We start from the raw sequence: 18,581 nt of genomic DNA, 5'->3' as shown, positions 1-18,581 counted from the left end.
TATCCTATCCCTACCCTCCAGCGTATCTACCACTCCTCCCAGTTTAGTGTCATCTGCAAACTTGCTGAGAGTGCAGTCCATGCCATCCTCCAGATTATTAATGAAGATTTTGAACAAAACCAGCCCCAGGACTGACCCTTGGGGCACTCCACTTGAAACCGGCTGCCAGCTAGACATGGAGCCATTGATCACTACCTGTTGAGCCGGACGATCTAGCCAGCTTTCTATCCACCTTATAGTCCATTCATCCAGCCCATAGTTCTTTAACTTGCTGGCAAGAATACTGTGGGAGACAGTATCAAAAGCTTTGCTAAAGTCAAGGAATAACATATCCACTGCTTTCCCCTCATCCACAGACCCAGTTATCTTGTCATAGAAGGCAGTTAGGTATGACTGGCCCTTGGTGAATCCATGCTGACTGTTCCTGATCACTTTCCTCTCCTCTCAGTGCTTCAGAATTGATTCCTTGAGGACCTACTCCATGATTTTTCCAGGGACTGAGGTGAGGCTTACTGGCACAATACAAATAGTTAATAAAATATGAACCTCAGGAATTGGCTCAAAATAGAGAAGTTATCAAAAGAGAGTAAATCAAGATAATTAAGGTTACTTTTGGAGGGAAAAAAAAGTTTTTCCTGTCATCTAATTGTACATGAGGGACTCTTATGTATTCTGTGCTCAAGAAGATTGCAGGAGCACTCCAAAGAGGCACTTACACATCTTTTGAAAAACAAAACCAAGCCAACAATAATATATTTCTAACTCTTTATCTCTCATTTGTGCCCCGTATGTGGCAAGAAATACATGTATGTCCCTGGGTACTTCAAGAAGTCAAACATTGGTGGACAGAATTACAACTTGGTGGAATGTGAGATGCTGATCCATTTCCACAGTAATGTGCTATTTTTAAGTCATGCATCATGGCATCTTCAAAGAGGCCAGTCATAATTATGATGGATTAGACTGCAGAGTCAGTCCTAGATGCAGTAATTGTTTCACAGATGCTGCTGATGTGACTTGAATGTCTAATAAATTATGGCTGGGAAAAAATAAGTAGAACTGCTAAGTGTATTGGCTCAAACAACTGTTACTGGAAGCGAAAAAATAAACTATCCTTAGTAAAGGTGAGTTTTCTTTAAAAGAAAAGTAATTCACCCCACCACAAACAATTCTATTCAACAGTAGCATCTAAAGCAAATGCCTGGTGTACTAGCTGAAATAAATACCAGAGGTATGCCATTGCTTGGTATTTCCTAACTTTAAATTGCATTACAAAAAATTAGTGTGATTTGTCTGAGCACCTTTTATGGTTTGTAATAAGCTGAGACTCAGGAGGATTGTGAATAACTGAGTTTAGACATGGGGAATCAAGAGTAAGGCAAAGTAACCCCAATCCTACAGTTATTCTGAAGAAAGGAAGCTTTTTAAAGGCTTTTTAAACCAGTGAGTTCATACTAGGCTTTGAAGAGTCAAATGGTTTAATCCTGCTTTGGAATGCCTTCACCACCTCCTTTTATGCTGGAGCCAATCAGAATCCAAGGGACTGGTTGATTTGTAGTGTGAGGATTTTGAGAAGCCTGTGAAGAGTGCATGTATTTTTTGTCATATAGTAAGGAAGGAAATACGTGGCTTTCAAGGATCATGAGTTTCCCTGCAGAGGAGCAGGCACACTTTGCACGGAGGTTTGCATGCCGAGCTTAGATATAAGCCACACACTTCTCAAGTAGTAAGGCTCTTTTATCCATCAACAAAACACAGAGCAAAAGGAGCTTTTGAAAACTTGTAACAAGAGTTAAACTTTACCCTCTGTGATAAAGTAGAATTCAACCACCAGTGTTAAAATACTGATATGCTTTGAGGACCATGGAGAAGATTCCCCTGGCTCAGTCACACAAACTAATACCTTGTTTTCATAGAAATAAAAAATAATCTGATAGGACAGTGTCAATTACTGTTCTTTGTACTTTGCTCAGAATACTATGTCATTTAGCAGCTTAAACACTCATCTTTCACCTCTGGGAGTTGTTGTTCAGCTGCAAGCTAAGGTATCAAAAGAGAGCAGGTAGGGAATGGAAGGGAAGGAATTTCAGGTTAGGGTTAATGTCTCTTTCTTGAACCCCTTTGGGAGGGAATGTAATTCTGCAGCATCCTTTACTTTGCATTTTTGCTTCAAAGAACTATATGGAATGAGGGGAACTTAGAAAGTTTCCGTGATGTGCCAGTATAACAATGATATCTATTATGCTTTGGAATAGTCTCCCCAGGAAAGTTACAAATGCCTTTTCACCTGGGACTCTTAAAGCTAGCCAGGCCAAGATGCTGGAATATATACTGTACACAAAAGAATCCTGCTTTATTAGGGGGGCAGACTAGAACTGATCTTCTCCATCTCTAGTTTCTGTTTTTCAAATTACTTTTTATAAACTGACTTTGTTAGAGGTGGGGTTTGGGAAGCAACGTGACCGTAGCATATTTTTGTTATATGAAGAATAATCCGAGCACATGGAAAAAAGGGTTAAAAGCACATTTAAGAACAAATGGGGGGGGGTGGTTATCGTATGTCCAGCTGTCCAGTTTTGACTAGCATGCACCTGTGATGTTTCGATTGTCCCTATTTTGAAGTCAGCCCCCTGAACAGAAAGGGAATCCCAGTAATCTTATATATGCTATCAATTCTGCTTATAGTAATTTTACATGGCCCCAAGAGTAATTCTTATTTAAAGAGCTTTTCTGAATTCTATTACTCACTTGAGCTTAGTAAGGCAATAATACTCTGGAATTCAGTGCATATTGTATAAATTAGGTGTAATTTGATATTGTAAAAAAATTTAGAGAAGGATAAATAATCCTGTTCTGTGCTCTTGGAGGCAAGTCTACTGTGATAGGAGAAATTTTCAAATGTAATAGTCCTCTCTGTGGAGTGGTAATATCAGCCACTTGTGAGGCTCAAGCTTGCTTAGCAGTCCAAGCAAGTATGAATTAATAACAGAGAGCCCTTCATATTCCCTTTCTATGCAAACTAGAAATAATGTCTTCATTGCAAAAATTTGCCTGAGTCAAAATTTTTACCTTAGATTCATTTGTATCTTTATTACATTATGTATTTATTATTTGCTTCATTTTCCTAACTTTCCCAATATGAAATCCTTCTAACATCTGCAAGGTGCTCGGCCAGTCTGTCTTCTGTCATTTGGGCTGTTGGTGGAGAACGAGAAAACCAACAAACAACAAATTATGGAGAGAATGCAACAGCTTTCTCTACTTTTTCTGTCATTCTGAACCTTCAGTTGATTTGCCTAATCAGAATTGGATGGGTGGAATTTCTTGACTACACCCTGGCAGCGCTTTTATCCAATGTGAAACCTTTTTATATAAATACAAGGTAAATATTTTTTTGAATATTAAGATATTTATTGAAGAGAAGGATTTCCAAACAACCCAACTCAAATCCAAGACACACAGATTTTAGGCTTTGCTGCGAAACAAAAACAAAAATACAATTCTAAAGGCAGACTCGCAGGCTGCATTCATAATGTCAAGCAAGAACAGTCTGTTGCAGATGAATACCATGATTTTATTTTTTTTCCCTTAAATAAATGCATCATGGTAATGTTATTATTGTAACAATAAGGAATGAGTGTAGGGATTCCAGTAGAGAGTAGTCAGTTTTTGTTTTATTTTCTCATGCGTGTATTTTGCTAAGGGTGAGATCTTTGGAAAACCAACTTTAAATGACCTTGTCAAACAGCTGACAAGTAAAAGGGTGGGAGTGCCTCTCTAACCAGCAAGCTTGGTGGCAATAATCCTTCAGATCAGACAAAAGAGGCTTGGCGTACTATAATCAAACAACAGGATTAGCTCTAAGTCTGGGAACTACAGTTTCTGCATGATTTTCCACCTTACTTGGAAGAAAAATCATTACAGAAAAGTACAGGCGAAGAATATGCAAGCAGTAAATACTTACATTTTCATTAAAATGATTATTAATCATGCAACAGATTTAGCGTTAAGATAAGTATATTTCTGTTTGAACAGCATTTTCTCATCCCCAGTTTATTTTTGCATGCCCTTTTCTATACTAATCTGAGTTTCTCACCTGTGCATCCATTGTTAGGAACTTACTTAGTGCTGAAAATGTTCTTATCAAATTTGAAAACACACTTGAACTAATAGTGTGCTGAACTTTAGAAAGCATGTCAAATTAAAATGTGAACTAAGACAGTATGTTGCTATAAGGTACAGTGGTTTAACGTTAACAAACCAAGCATTTTTCCTGCATTTTAAAAGCAAGTCCGTCTAGTTCAGTTTCACTCTGCTTGCATACCACCATCAGCGTCACATGTTCATGCCCAATCTGATATTGTTTCAGTTCAAGTTTCATCCTTGATTTATTAAAAATAAATCATACTGCAGCATAAATAAATGATACTTTATAATAACAAAGTCCAATGCTATTGAAAACACCCTCAGAAAACATTGGGTTTGATTAAACAGGGAGAAACCACTGTATCGTGGCATGCTGTGCCTAGGTAGGTCAGGAGGGCAGATGCTCAAATATTGTGTCTGGTCAGTGATTTGATCTGTATCAAATAAAACTAAACTTACACCCGTTTCCCTCTCTTTTTCTCTTTCAGATACGTTAAAAGGGCAGCCTTGTGGATGGCCCCGGAGCAGGCCAGATGGAACAGGATAGAACCAACCATGTTGATGGCAATAGATTGAGCCCATTTTTAATACCACATCCTTCTCATGTTTGCCAGGTGGAGCCTTTGTCAGTGAAGCTGCAGAATGGAAGTTCACTAACAGAGAGAACCCATGCTGAAGTAAATGGTGACCATAAGTGGCTACTTTTTAAGAACAGCTATGGAATACCTCGCGTGAAGGGAAACCCAAATAACCGTACCAGCCCTGACCTCCTACAGGAAAAGAGAGTGTATTCCAAGTATATGCAAAATGGTGGGATAAAACGCACTTTTAGTGAGCCTTCTCTATATGGCCTTCATCAGAACAAGAAAATTAAACAAGATGAAGAGGTAAATGGCAAAAAAGATGAGCCAGGGGAAAACAATGAAAAACCAACTGTCTCCAATTCATGCAATGAGAAGGAATCTGTGAGTTTTACTGGACAAGAAAATGCAGCTTCTGATTTTATACAGTCTTCAAGATACAACTGTGATGGTCCAGAAAATCCTGAAGATCTCCAGATTCAGAATGAGCAAGAGAGGGAAAACATTAATTGCCACAACAAGAACATTGTCTTACTACTTAAGAACAAGGCAGTGCCAATGCCTAATGGTGCTACAGTTTCTGCCTCTTCCATGGAAAACATGCATGGTGAACTCCTGGAAAAAACACTGTCTCAATATTATCCAGACCATGTTTCCATTGCAATGCAGAAAAACACATCTCACATAAATGCCATTAACAGTCAGGCTACTAATAAGTTGTCCTATGAGACAACACATTCATCCCATACCTCAGGGCAGATCATTTCCCCACAGACCTCAAACTCTGAGCTGCCTCAAGTGCCAGCTGTAGTGGCTACTGAGGTCTACAATATGGAAGACTCCAGTAAACCACCTGTATTACCAGGTAGCTATTCACTTCAGAAATCAGAACTACAGCTACAGCAACAAAATCCAGGCTATGATACACAACAGTTACCTATAGGAAACGGTAGTGTTCATGGAAATATGGGGCGGGCACCCAACCAAGATCTCTCACTAAGTTCCAGCAGTAATCTGCATGCTCACAACAATAGCCTAGAGCGGGTTTCAGAGCAAGCAGAAAAAAATGGTGCTTTGTTTAAAAAAATGGTGCACAACTCAATGTCTAATAAGGGTTCCTTCACTCCTCCTCCAGCTTCTGCTCCTCCCTCAGCTCCAGAAATGAACAGCACTCTGTCCATTGCTGTTACAGAAGGACATCACCCCTATGACAACAGAAATGTTGAAACTCTTTCTATAGAAGTGAAGAATGAAGGGCAGCAGGCGGAACTGATGTCCAAGAGTCCTGACCTTGCCCAGCAACAACCTAACTCTCAACAGAAGCTTCCACAGAAGCCTGAGGTGTCACAACAGGGTGGCAGTGAAAGTGATCTGCCAGTTGCCATGATGACCTCCATTCAACAATGCACAGAAGAAAAAAAGCCAACGTCAGAACCTCACATCCAAGATCTGCAGGTAGTTGGGAACAATGGAGAGTTGCAGCAACACTATCAGCAACCCCTGGGACAAAAAGAACACGAGATCCCTCCTAAGAAAGGAAAAGACCAAGCGAAGCAGCAGCCTCAACATTATCCAAAACCAGGTTGGATAGAATTGATTTCCACTCATTTCCACCATAGAGACTCCCCACAGAAGCCCAGTGAGGCTTTATTGAGGTCAATTCTCCAGTTCCAGCCAAATCCAATGGAACAGATGCATTCAAACCAGTATACTGGGAATTCTGATGCATTAAAAGAGCCTTCAGGACAATCCCATAGCCAGAAAATAATACAACAGGAACAAATGCCTCAACCGTACAAAAGCGAGGCAGCACAACTGCAAGTCCATCCTATCGCTGACCAGCAGCTGCAGTCCCAAAAGCACTCTCCCCAGCCACAGCTCACAAAGATGAATTCTCTGGTGAAGTCCTGCGTGCAGCAACACCATATGCAACAGCAACTTCATTTCCAAGCAAGACAAGAACAACAAACTGAGCAGCCTTTGGCAGCCCTGTTAAAACAGCAGCACTTAAATCCCCAGACAACAGAGAATGAACAATTCTTACATTCAAACATTTTACAACAGATGTTGCAAAAACAGGCACAGCAGACACAACTGTCACACAGTCCACAGTTAACCCCCAACCACCACCACCAGCAAGGCCTGCAAAGGAAAAGCAAAGAACTGTCTCAGACCTTTTCCCATTCCCAAAGTGACAATGAACAGCAAATAGATGGGGCATCCTACAGTCAGCTTAAACGAGAAGAATGTTTTCAAACAGAGAATAAGTATATAAAATCAACTGAGTTCCCTCATAACCCTCAGCTTGGACTAGAGCAGGAACAAAGTAGCAACAGTAAAACTTCCGTTTACAATCAGATTCTGAAAACAAATACTAATCTGCAGCATCCTGGCCGTAAGCACTTGGTTTCTGAGAAGAAGGAAAACACCATAAATGCTGAACTCTTTGGAGTAAACAAAATGCAGGACTTGCAACATATGCAATTTTATCCAAATAGTATGACCCCAAAGCAAGAGGTGCATCATTGCTTTCAAAAACAAGAGCAACAATCTCAACAGGCTTCAGTTATACAACGACCACTCCAACAACCAGAGGGATGTGGTGGGAATTTGAAACAAGATATGTCCAGCCAGCAAGCTACACCAATTCAGCAAAGGTACTTACCACACAGCCAACAAACTCTCCTACAAGACCAGAGAGGGTGTCACCTTCATGCTCAACCCCACAAGGATTTTCAAAACCATGCTGCTCTCAGGTGGCATCTCTTACAAAAGCAAGAGCAGCAAATACACCAACAACTCAAACCTGAAATTTGTCCCAGTGTGATGCGCAAGCCTATAAAAGTTGAGGCTGGCTCAAAGTCTAATATCTGCATGCATCTATCAACCGGACAGCTGGAAAACAAAACATGGAAAAAAACAATTAAACAAGAGAATCAGCACTTCAGTTGTGAGAACATGCAACAAAAGAGTATCATTGAGACAATGGAACAGCAGCTGAAACAGATTCAGGTCAAATCACTGTTTGATCACAAAGCTCTTACTATCAAATCACCTAAGCATGTGAAAGTTGAAACAGCAGGTCCTATCACTATCCTATCAAGAAATTCTATTGCTGCAGAATTTGACAGCCACACCTCAGCCTTAGATCAACAAGCAATTCCTTCTGCTGAAAAAACCCCAACTAAAAGAACAGCTGGATCTGTTCTAAATAATTTTTTAGAGTCACCTTCCAAGTTATTGGATACTCCTGTAAAAAATTTATTGGACACACCTGTCAAAACCCAATATGATTTCCCATCATGCAATTGTGTTGGTAAGTGACAAGAAATGTACTAAAATTACATTGTTAATTCACAATTCGGAAGGTGGCTTTTAAAGTTGTTGGGGTTTTGTTTGGTTTGGTTTTTTGTTTGGTTTTATTTTGGGTTGATTTTTGAGAATGCCAGCCATTAGCAAGGGAGAGTTTCAGTTTCTTTCCAGCAACACTAGTTTTTATACTAAAATTAGAGCACCACCATATGTTTCTTACAAAGCAGTTATCTGTCTGGTTTGTGTGCTAGTACATTAATGTATGGCATACAAATCTAATATACAGTAGATTCTTCAATCTGTTTCTCTCTTTATATCCAGTCTCCTTCAGACACAGGCATATATTATGCAAACACATCTGATAAAAAGATCAGCTTCACTATTTAATTTGATGCAGTATTATTTAAGTCAAGGTTGGAGATATTGTTTGTATGAAATATGTCTTGGGGCCAAAACCTGGGATCCTCACTCCATTTTTACTCAGATACACAGTCAAATTACTGAGCGTTTGACTAAGGGCTGACTGAAAACAGAGGGTTGGATTTTGCATAACCCTTTACATAGATGCCTTCTTCCTTTCTTCCCTTCCACTCCCCTGGTAATGAACAGTGTAAGGGCCAAGCAGAATTTCAGTCACTGTGCTTTAGGAAGTACAGGGATGTTCCATTTCTGCTCTCCTCCACGAGGCTGCAAAGGGGCAAGACCATAGATCCCCTCCCACTCTGCACAAAGCAGGACTGGCACTGTAGGAAGAACAAAAGTGTAGTAGCTGGCATGTTCTTCCTTTTCATTCTGCCACACACTGTTTTGTGTGGAGAAACGAGTCTCTACGCTGCCTCTTACTATGGGCACATTTTGAAGTCATTTTTCTGGAGAAATGATTCTTTGCTGTGTTGGACTGAGACAAAATGTACAGTTCCTCATTGTGAAGACAAATAGCTTTATTGTGACCGCTCTGATTTATATGTATATACATATATGTACACACAGAGAGAGAGAGAGCCTGCCCCAGGGTATAAAGTTGAAAATATAGTTCTCTACAAATGCAAAGTTGATCTTATTTTGAGTTGAATCTCAGGAAAACTTAACACGAGGGCAAAGGGAGAAAGTACTGTAGTGCATTACCATACTGCAAGGGGAAATACAAAACTGGAAGCTGGTTTCTTGTTTCTACTTGCCATACTTTGAGAAACCTTGTAGAAATGGAATGGGGAAATCAAAACTCTGCATTTGTAGTTTTAACTTGTCATTGTTACTTACAGTGTAGATCACCCTGCATTTTCACATAATGGATATATTAAGATAATTTCTCCAATGTATTCAACACAAATAGGCTTTTCTTCAACATCTACCCAGTCTACCCCAACCCTTTTTCAGCTAATACAGCAATTGTGAACTTAACAAGAAGAGTCCGCTCTCCACTCAAGCTGTGTTTAACTTTAGGGGCCACATTTTCAAGCTTTAGGTGTATAAGTTACACATACATGCAAAAAACAGATACGTGATAGCCCCCTGAAATGATGTTTGCCAAAGTGACCACAAAAGTCCTTCCTTCTAAATACTGGGGTGAGAAATCACTGTCAAGTAACTACTGGGAAATGCTAATTTTTAATTTCACTGTAACTGCAAATATAAAACAAGCATTTATGCTTGCAAAAGGTACAGTGGTGTGCAATATCTACTTGCACACACTGTCACCCATTGTACATGTGTAAATTCATGTTTTGCAAATACACTTGGGCATAATCTGTGGGCCTACCTTAGACATGTATGTGTGAAAGTTTGGCCCCCAAAAATTCATAACAGAGTCCTACCTGGCCAGCTGTGGGTAAGCTTTGCAATGCAATTTTTTATATTAAATAATTATGCTTTAAGGCAATAACCTTGATTTTATTTTAAACAGAGCAAATTATTGAAAAAGACGAAGGTCCTTTCTATACCCATCTAGGAGCCGGTCCTAACGTGGCAGCTATTAGAGAAATCATGGAAGAAAGGTAATTAGGGCAAAGGCACAGGACAGATTAACATTTATCCTTTTGTCTATGTCAGAATTTTTCCAGTCTTTGCACATAAAGTAGTAAACAATTGCAAATGGAGTAATTATTTGTAGGCTTAGCTACTCCAGTGTTACCAGCTTTACATACTGTGCTATTCACCAGAGAGTCACAATATTTGACAGGGCTAATAGTCTGCTGGCTGGCACAGGCTGCCCACTTTGAGACAGATGCCAGCAAACCCAAGCGGGGACAAGTATTCATAAGCCTGCCAAGCAAGTGTTGGCTATGGCTGCAAAAGCAGGCATAGACCTGGTATTCCCAGTGGGGGATGCACATGCCAAGATAGGAAGAAGATGGAGGGATGAGAGCACTGAAAAGCAAACTTCAAGCAAAATGTTATATACAAAAATACTTAAAATGGCTTAATCCTACTCACTTTCTTCCTGCAGTGTGTTCAGTTATAATAATGGGAGCAAAGTAAGATTTGGTCCTGACACTCAATAAGCAATTCTTTAGCAAAACATCTTCCCTTCCATTATATGAAGAGAGCATTATTCAGATTGATAGAATAAATTCTTCTTCGAGTGCTTGCTCATATCCATTCCAGTTGGTGTGCGCGCGCCGCGTGCACGTTCGTTGGAGATTTTTAACCTAGCAACACTCAGTGGGCCTGCAGGGCACCCCCTGGACTGGCGCCGCTATGGTGCCGGATATATACCTCTGCCCGCCCCTCTGCTCCTCAGTTCCTTCTTACCGCCCGTGTCAGTCCTTGGAACAGTGGAGTGCAGTTGCCTGACCTCCACCTCCCTAGCGATTCGCTCGTTTTTCTTCTAATTGTGTATATAGTTCGATTTCTTACAAGTATAGTTAGTGTTAGTCATTAGTTCTGTAATAGTTGTTGTAGATAGTTTGGGGGATTCAGGGATTAGTCCCGTCCCTTTCCCCGGTACCGGGGCCCATGCCCGGCTCACCGGGCTTCAAACCATGCTCGACCTGCCATAGACCAATGCCCACAGGAGACCCGCATGACTCCTGTCTTAGGTGCTTGGGTGAGTCTCATCTTACAGACAAGTGCCGCATCTGTAAGGCGTTCAAGCCCTGGACTAAAAAAGAGCGGGACATTCGCCTAAAGCAACTCCTGATGGAGGCGGCTTTGACTCCCCAGTCATCGGCACCGGCAGCGGCACCGACAACAAGTACCTCCTCGGCACCGGAGCACACGCCATCGGTGAAGACTCCACGACATCAGCCTTCATCCGCCCAAGCTCCCACCCGGCACTGCTCGCTGTCACCTAGGAGCAAGAAGCATAAGCCTCCTGCAGCGACTGTATCCACACTGCAGTCTGAGCGCTTAACCAAGTCGGATCGCCCGGCACCATCATCTGCCATGGCACCGACATCCTCCACACCGTTGATTCCGGCCTCGCAAGGGCCATCGAGTCCGGTGCTTACCAGCTCCCCGGCACGCCCCGTGGTTGAGCTTACCGTGCCATCCATGCTGGAGACATTCTCCACAGCACGAGACTTGATCGCCATGACGGAGCCTGAGCTGCCTCGACCCCTGGCACCACTGGTGCGGGTCCCTCAGTCTATTGGCAAGCCGGCCCTTTTGAGACCTTCTTCACCCGGCACCACAGAGCTTCGCCGGTCCCGGTCCAGATCCCGCAGGCGCTCCCGGTCCCGCCGTCGATCCCGATCCCGCAGCCGCTCGCAGTCCTGGTACCGTTCTCCATCGAGGTACTGGTCATACTCGCGGTACCGCTCGAGATCCCGGTCGCCGTCCAGATACTACCGGCACCGATCCAGATCTAGACACTCGCGGCACCGGGCCTCTTGCAGCCGATCTCGGCACGGCGATTGCAGGTACTGGTCGACCTCCCGGCACCATGCTGGTTGCAGGTCCTGGTCCCACTCCCGGCACCATCACGACTCTCGGTACCGTTCTCCGGCACTGAATAGAGACGGTTCGAATGGATGCAGAGACACTCACCAAACGGTTTCCGCCCCTCCGTGGCCATCTCGCCATCCGTCGATCTCCTCTCATGCAGAATCTGCATCATACGGGGATTCAGATAATCACCAGGGCCCTCATCAGTGGCCTTTTTGGACACCTTGGGCCTACCATCAGAACCAAGGTGATCCGCATGTTCCACCACGGTCCGCCCCTTCTGAACATCGGGCACCAGAATCCACTGTGAGCAGACCTCCCCCGGCAGGTACGGAGGAACCCACAGCCCATGTACCAGATCCACAGGATCCGCAGGACATCCCCCAGGACCAGGAACTCCAAGACCCGCTGGTTCCCGGGGTTTCATCCTCTTCATCACCGGATGAAGCAGTGGCGGGGACGGCTACATCTGGTCCATCCTCCATTGACCTCAGGTCGCACCAGGACCTCCTGCGTCGCGTCGCCCTCAACATTAACTTACCCTTTGAGGAAGTTCCTGAGGTAGACGACCCAGTTGTCAGTATATTATCAGCGGAAGCTCCAACCAGGGTTGCCCTTCCCTTCATCCGCTCAATACAGGCGCGAGCGGATACCATCTGGCAATCAGTACCACCCACAGCCAAGGGGGTTGAACGCAAATATATGGTACCATCCAAGGGGTACAAGTACCTGTCTGTGCACCCTCCTCTTTGTTCATTGGTAGTCCAGTCCGTCAACGAACGGGAGCGCCACGGCCAGCAAGCCCCTGCACCTAAATCAAGGGAGGCCAGGCACATGGATTTGCTGGGTAGGAAGATCTATTCGGCGGGAGGCCTCCAACTCAGGGTGGCGAACCAACAAGCCCTCCTAAGTCGGTACAGTTATAACACCTGGTAGGCAGTAGGGAAGTTTGTAGAGCTCATCCCGCAGGACTCCCGCCAGGAATTCACAGCTCTCCTGGAGGAAGGGAAGAAAGTGGCGCGGACCTCCCTCCAAGCCTCACTAGATGCCGCTGACTCGGCGGCTAAAACCGTCGCATCAGGGATGCCCTGCGGCGTATATCGTGGCTGCAGGCATCAGGGCTACCACCTGAACTCCAGTATACGATACAGGACCTACCCTTTGATGGCCAGGGCCTCTTCTCCCAGAAGACGGACCCTCACCTCCAGAGTCTGAAGGACAATCGCGTAATTATGCATTCGCTGGGAATGCATACGCCACAGACTCAGAGGCGACCTTTCCGACCGCAGCCCCAGCACTTCTACCCCACACCTCGTCCAAGGCAGGACTTCTCCAGAAGGCGAGGTCGTACCTCTCACAGACGACAGTCTGGACCACAGGGGGGTAACAACTCCGGTCCTACCAAGCCACCGGCGGGACCAAAGCCAAACTTTTGAGGGTGCGCCCGAGAGCACCGTATCAATTGCCTCCCAGGATCCTTTTCAGTTCGCCAACCGCCTTGCCGCATTCCTCCCTGCATGGTCCCAGCTGACTTCGGACCGCTGGGTCCTCCGCACGGTGGAGTATGGCTACCATCTTCAGTTTATTTCAACCCCTCCTTCCCATCCTCCCTCCTCGTCCCTCTTCAGGGACCCCTCTCACGAGCAACTCCTTCTGCAGGAGATGTCCAAGCTCCTTGCCATGGGAGCTATAGAGGAGGTTCCAGAGGAATTGGGCAAGGGGTTCTATTCCAGATATTTCCTAATTCCCAAGTTGAAAGGAGGCCTTCGGCCTATCCTGGACCTGCGAGGACTGAACAAATTCATGAGAAAGTTCAAGTTCCGCATGGTGTCCCTGGGTACCATCATCCTTTCCCTGGATCCCGGAGATTGGTACGCTGCTCTCGACATGAGAGACGCCTACTTCCACATCGCGATCTACCCTCTGCACAGAAGGTACCTACACTTTGTGGTGAATCGTCAACATTATCAATTCGCAGTCCTTCCCTTTGGTCTTTCCTTGGCCCCTCGGGTATTCACGAAATGTATGGCGGTAGTCGCCGCCTCCCTCCGCCGTCGTCGAATGCATGTCTTCCCATACCTCAATGACTGGCTCATTCGAGGGACCTCCAAGGCTCAGGTCACCGCCCGCGTGAATGTCATCAAGGACCTATTCACCCGTTTAGGCCTGATTATCAACCTGGACAAATCCACTCTGCTTCCTACGCAGAGGATAGAATTCATAGGGGCCTTTCTGGACTCCAATATTGCAACAGCCAGCCTACCCCCACACCGCTTTCAGACTTTGGTCTGCCTCATACAGAGGCTACAAAGCTTCCCAACAACCTCTGTCCACGCCTGTCTCATCCTCATGGGGCACATGGCTGCGTGCACTTTCGTGACGAGGCACGCAAGACTGCGCATGCATCCTCTTCAGACTTGGCTCGCCTCAGCCTATCGTCCTCGCAGAGATGCTATAGACATGGTAATTATGGTTCCACCAAGCATTCTGGGCTGCCTCAACTGGTGGCTGACGCCCTCCCTGGTGTGTGCCGGTCGTCCGTTCCACCCAGCACAGCCCTCGGTGTCTCTGACAACAGACGCTTCCTCTCTCGACTGGGGTGCTCACTTAGGGCACCTTCATACTCAAGGCCTTTGGTCCTCTCAGGAGCTGGGGCTTCACATCAATGTCCGAGAGCTGAGAGCGGTCCGACTGGCGTGTCAGACCTTCCAACAACACCTACAGGGCCGTTGTGTTGTAGTCTTTACAGATAACACAACAGCCATGTATTACATAAACAAGCAAGGAGGGACACGGTCTTCCCCTCTCTGTCTAGAGGCGATGCGACTGTGGGACTTCTGTATAGCCCACTCGATAGAACTGGTAGCCTCCTTTCTCCCGGGAGTCTGGAACTCTCTCGCGGATCACCTGAGCAGATCCTTCCTGTCCCACAAATGGTCCATCCGCCCGGACGTCCTCCTTTCAGTATTCCGGAAGTGAGGCTTTCCCCAGATAGACCTCTTCACCTCCAGGGAGACCAGGAAATGCCAGGTGTTCTGCTCCCTGCAGGGTCGCTCCCCAGGCTCCCTCTCGGATGCCTGGCTGATCCACTGGGGAGGTCGTCTACTTTATGCCTTTCCGCCCTTTCCCCTCGTTCACAGAGTCCTGCTCAAGCTCCGCAGAGACAGGGCCAGGCTAATCCTGATCGCTCTGGCGTGGCCGAGGCAGCACTGGTATACCATGCTGCTTGACCTATCTCGGGTGAACCCGATATCTCTGCCACTCTACTCGGACCTGATAACGCAGGACTTCGGCAGACTTCACTACCCGAACCTGCAGTCCCTCCACCTGACAGCATGGCTGCTGTCTGGCTAAACCAATTTGAGTTGCGCTGTTCCACCCCGGTGCAACAGGTTCTCTTGGGAAGCAGGAAGCCTTCCACACGTGCGACATATCTCGCCAAATGGAAGTGCTTCTCCCATTGGTGCGCCCAGCGTAACCTTGCTCCTGCAGGTGTATCAGTCCCCATTATCTTAGACTACTTATGGTACCTCAAGGAGCAGGGCCTGGCACTTTCTTCGATAAGGGTGCATCTAGCCGCGATTTCCACCTTCCATCCTGGGGAATCCGGCAGTTCGATCTTCTCCCACCCGGCAGTTTCCAGGTTCCTTAAGGGCTTGGAGCGACTCTATCCTACGGTTAAGCGCCCTTCTCCTACCTGGGATCTCAACCTTGTTCTGGCTAGGCTTATGGCCCCTCCCTTTGAGCCGTTAGCCACTTGTTCGCTGCTGTACCTGTCCTGGAAGACGGCCTTCCTAGTTACTATAACATCGGCCAGACGAGTATCGGAGCTTCGTGCCCTGATGGTGGACTCCCCGTACACGATCTTCCACAAGGACAAGGTACAGCTGCAACCACACCCGGCTTTCTTCCCCAAGGTGGTCTCCGCCTTCCATATCAATCAAGACATTTTTCTACCGGTCTTCTTCCCGAAGTCGCACGCATCATGCCGGGAACAACAGCTGCATACCCTGGATGTCTGCTGGGCTCTTGCCTTTTACATTCAGAGAACCAAACCATTCAGACACTCGCCTCAGCTATTTATAGCGGTCGCGGAGCGTATGAAAGGCATGCCTATTTCTTCCCAGAGGCTATCATCATGGGTGACGTCCTGTATCCGGACGTGCTATGACTTGGCCCACGTCCCGATCGGCCGTCTCACTGCCCACTCTACTCAAGCTCATGCCTCGTCCACCGCTTTCCTGGCCCAGGTTCCTATCCAGGAAATATGTCGCGCTGCTACCTGGTCTTCAGTCCACACTTTCGAATCCCACTATGCACTGGTCGAGCAATCTAGAGATGATGCCGCCTTTGGCTCAGCAATCTTACATTCCGCAACGTCTCGCTCCGACCTCACTGCCTAGGTAAGGCTTGGGATTCACCTAACTGGAATGGATATGAGCAAGCACTCGAAGAAGAAAAGACAGTTACTTACCTTGTAACTGTTGTTCTTCAAGATGTGTTGCTCATATCCATTCCACACCTGCCCTCCTTCCCCACTGTCGGAGTAGCCGGCAAGAGGGAACTGAGGAGCGGATGGGCCGGCAGGGGTATATATCCGGCACCATAGCGGCGCCACTCCAGGGGGCGCCCTGCCGGCCCACCGAATGTTGCTAGGGTAAAAATCTCCGACAAACGTGCACGCAGCGTGTGCACACCTAACTGGAATGGATATGAGCAACACATCTCGAAGAACAACAGTTACAAGGTAAGTAACCATCTTTTATATATCACAGGATACTACGTTACTAGCATTCTCCAGATTACCAGCAATACAAATGCTTAGGATATGTATATAATAGTTATGTAGAGATGTGCGTCGTTTATATATTACATAAATGTAAAACACTGCTAACATTAATAAGTGGAGAACTCCAGCATAGAACAGTAAGGTTCTACTGCCACTTGAAAACTGCCATACTGCACAACCCATATTTGCAGAGACACTATGTGCCAAATCCTGAGGTCCTCACTCTGCTCTCTCTCTGTTTTTACTTACTCCATACCCAGGCTATTTGAAGTTTGCTTGAGTAAGGACTGTAGGATTTGAACCTGATCTATTGGGGCCAGATTGAAGCTAGCAGGTCCACAGGGGAGTGGTACAGTATAAGGAGCTTCTTTCCCCTTCAATTCTTGTGCAGGGCTGGCCCCAGCTGCAGACCTTGCAGTAACCCAAGTACTTCTGTCTAACATGGTAAGCAGCATTAGCAACTCTAACAAGGGAGTGTGATGCTGGCTGGTTCATGCCAGGATCCCAGTCCTCACTTGAAAACTGACAAATAGCTGACATCAGTCTGGCTCACTGGTGCGTTAGTATTGTTAAAATAGGTATTAGAATTATAAAAATGTGATTACTGTTTAGACTGTATTGAATGTTTGTAAGTTCCTGCATGCATTAATCATCATTAATTATAACATCTGTGTCCTATATTGTAAGGTAATATTTGAACGATGTATCATAAGCCTCTGTGATTGTGTATATCATCAGACAAGAGAGTTGCTAACTAATATAAAGTGCTGATCTCCAACAGAAGGTGTTGCATCATGGCCAACAAGGAAGGCCTCTCAACACCAGACAAACTATTGTGGAACATTAAAGAGGACAAAAAACTTTGTCTCCGGCCAATGAAGATGAGACATCCAGTGCCTCCCATCAGCTGAGTTTGCAGCTGAAAGGGCAAGGGGAGAGGGAATAAAAACCCCTAACAAGAAGGCATGATATCTTTATGCTACTTGGACTCTAGAGGACAAGGATGACTGGGCATAAGAAAAAAGAACCCCAGTGCTTAGTCTAGGTTAACCCTAAAAGACATCTAGAGCTTGCTTATTATAGAAGCTTCTATTACTTTTTGAAAGTTAAGATTGGAACTCATTTGTGTCTATGTGCTATAACCTTGTAAATAACTTTCTTGTTTCCTTTCCTGTTTAATACGTTTTTAGACAGTTTACTATAGGATTGGCTATAAGCATTGTCTGTGGTATAAGATCTAAATTGTGATTGACCCGGGGTAAGTGACTGGTCATTTGGGACTCAGAGTAATCTCTGGTGTAAGGGACCATCTGTCACAAAGGCAGCTCACCTGGGTGGCAAGACAGATCGGAGTACCCAAGGGGACTGTCTCTGACTCCATGTTAAGGCTGTTATAGTGCCTGAGGAGTTCACACTTGATAACTGGTTGGTGAAATCTGAGTAAGGCACTCACAACCAATTTGGGATTTGTGCCCTGTTCCCTAACAGTCTGCCCTGTGATTAGTACTCACATTCTTGAGCCACTGCAGAACAGCTTGTCACTGGCATAGTTGTGACAGGATTCACATACCACAGGTCAATTAAGGTTATAGATCTTAACCCCAGTGCTACTAAAAGTTTTAAATTGATACTGAGAGTTCTAAAAGATAAAGAATAGACACGAGTGAACCACAGTCATATGATGGTCTTGTGAGGAAAGAACTTGAACAGTTACATTTGGAGAGTGGACCATCCTATAAAAAGGCGGCCCCACTTCAGGAGCTAAGAACTTTGCTCATAATTTTTGACCAGACACCAGGGGAAGAAGAGGTGGTGGAGCCCTAGGACCCTCCTACCTGAGATGCCACAGAGGAGACCTCGACAGAGAA

The 18,581-nt window shown here is 45.3% G+C and overlaps 2 protein-coding genes across 4 annotated transcripts in view; one reads left to right on the top strand and one right to left on the bottom strand.

The window, feature by feature from the left end:
* Nucleotides 1-18,581, bottom strand: part of PPA2 (inorganic pyrophosphatase 2) — a 456,033-nt gene that overhangs the window by 173,218 nt on the left and 264,234 nt on the right. The gene's annotated exons all lie outside the window — the stretch shown is intronic.
* TET2 (tet methylcytosine dioxygenase 2) overlaps nt 1-18,581 on the top strand; it is a 101,263-nt gene that overhangs the window by 57,739 nt on the left and 24,943 nt on the right. Inside the window, exons 2-3 of the mRNA XM_050944491.1 lie at nt 4,635-8,043; nt 9,943-10,033. Of these exons, the coding sequence (XP_050800448.1) occupies nt 4,680-8,043; nt 9,943-10,033 (3,455 nt within the window). The 5' untranslated portion in view covers nt 4,635-4,679. The remainder of the gene's footprint in view (nt 1-4,634; nt 8,044-9,942; nt 10,034-18,581) is intronic.

Source organism: Gopherus flavomarginatus, chromosome 3 (genome assembly GCF_025201925.1).
Source record: "Gopherus flavomarginatus isolate rGopFla2 chromosome 3, rGopFla2.mat.asm, whole genome shotgun sequence".
In the NCBI taxonomy this organism is placed as follows: Eukaryota; Metazoa; Chordata; order Testudines; family Testudinidae; genus Gopherus; species Gopherus flavomarginatus.
The sequence above is the reverse complement of the archived record's forward strand: the minus strand, read 5'-3'. Positions and strand labels throughout refer to the sequence as shown.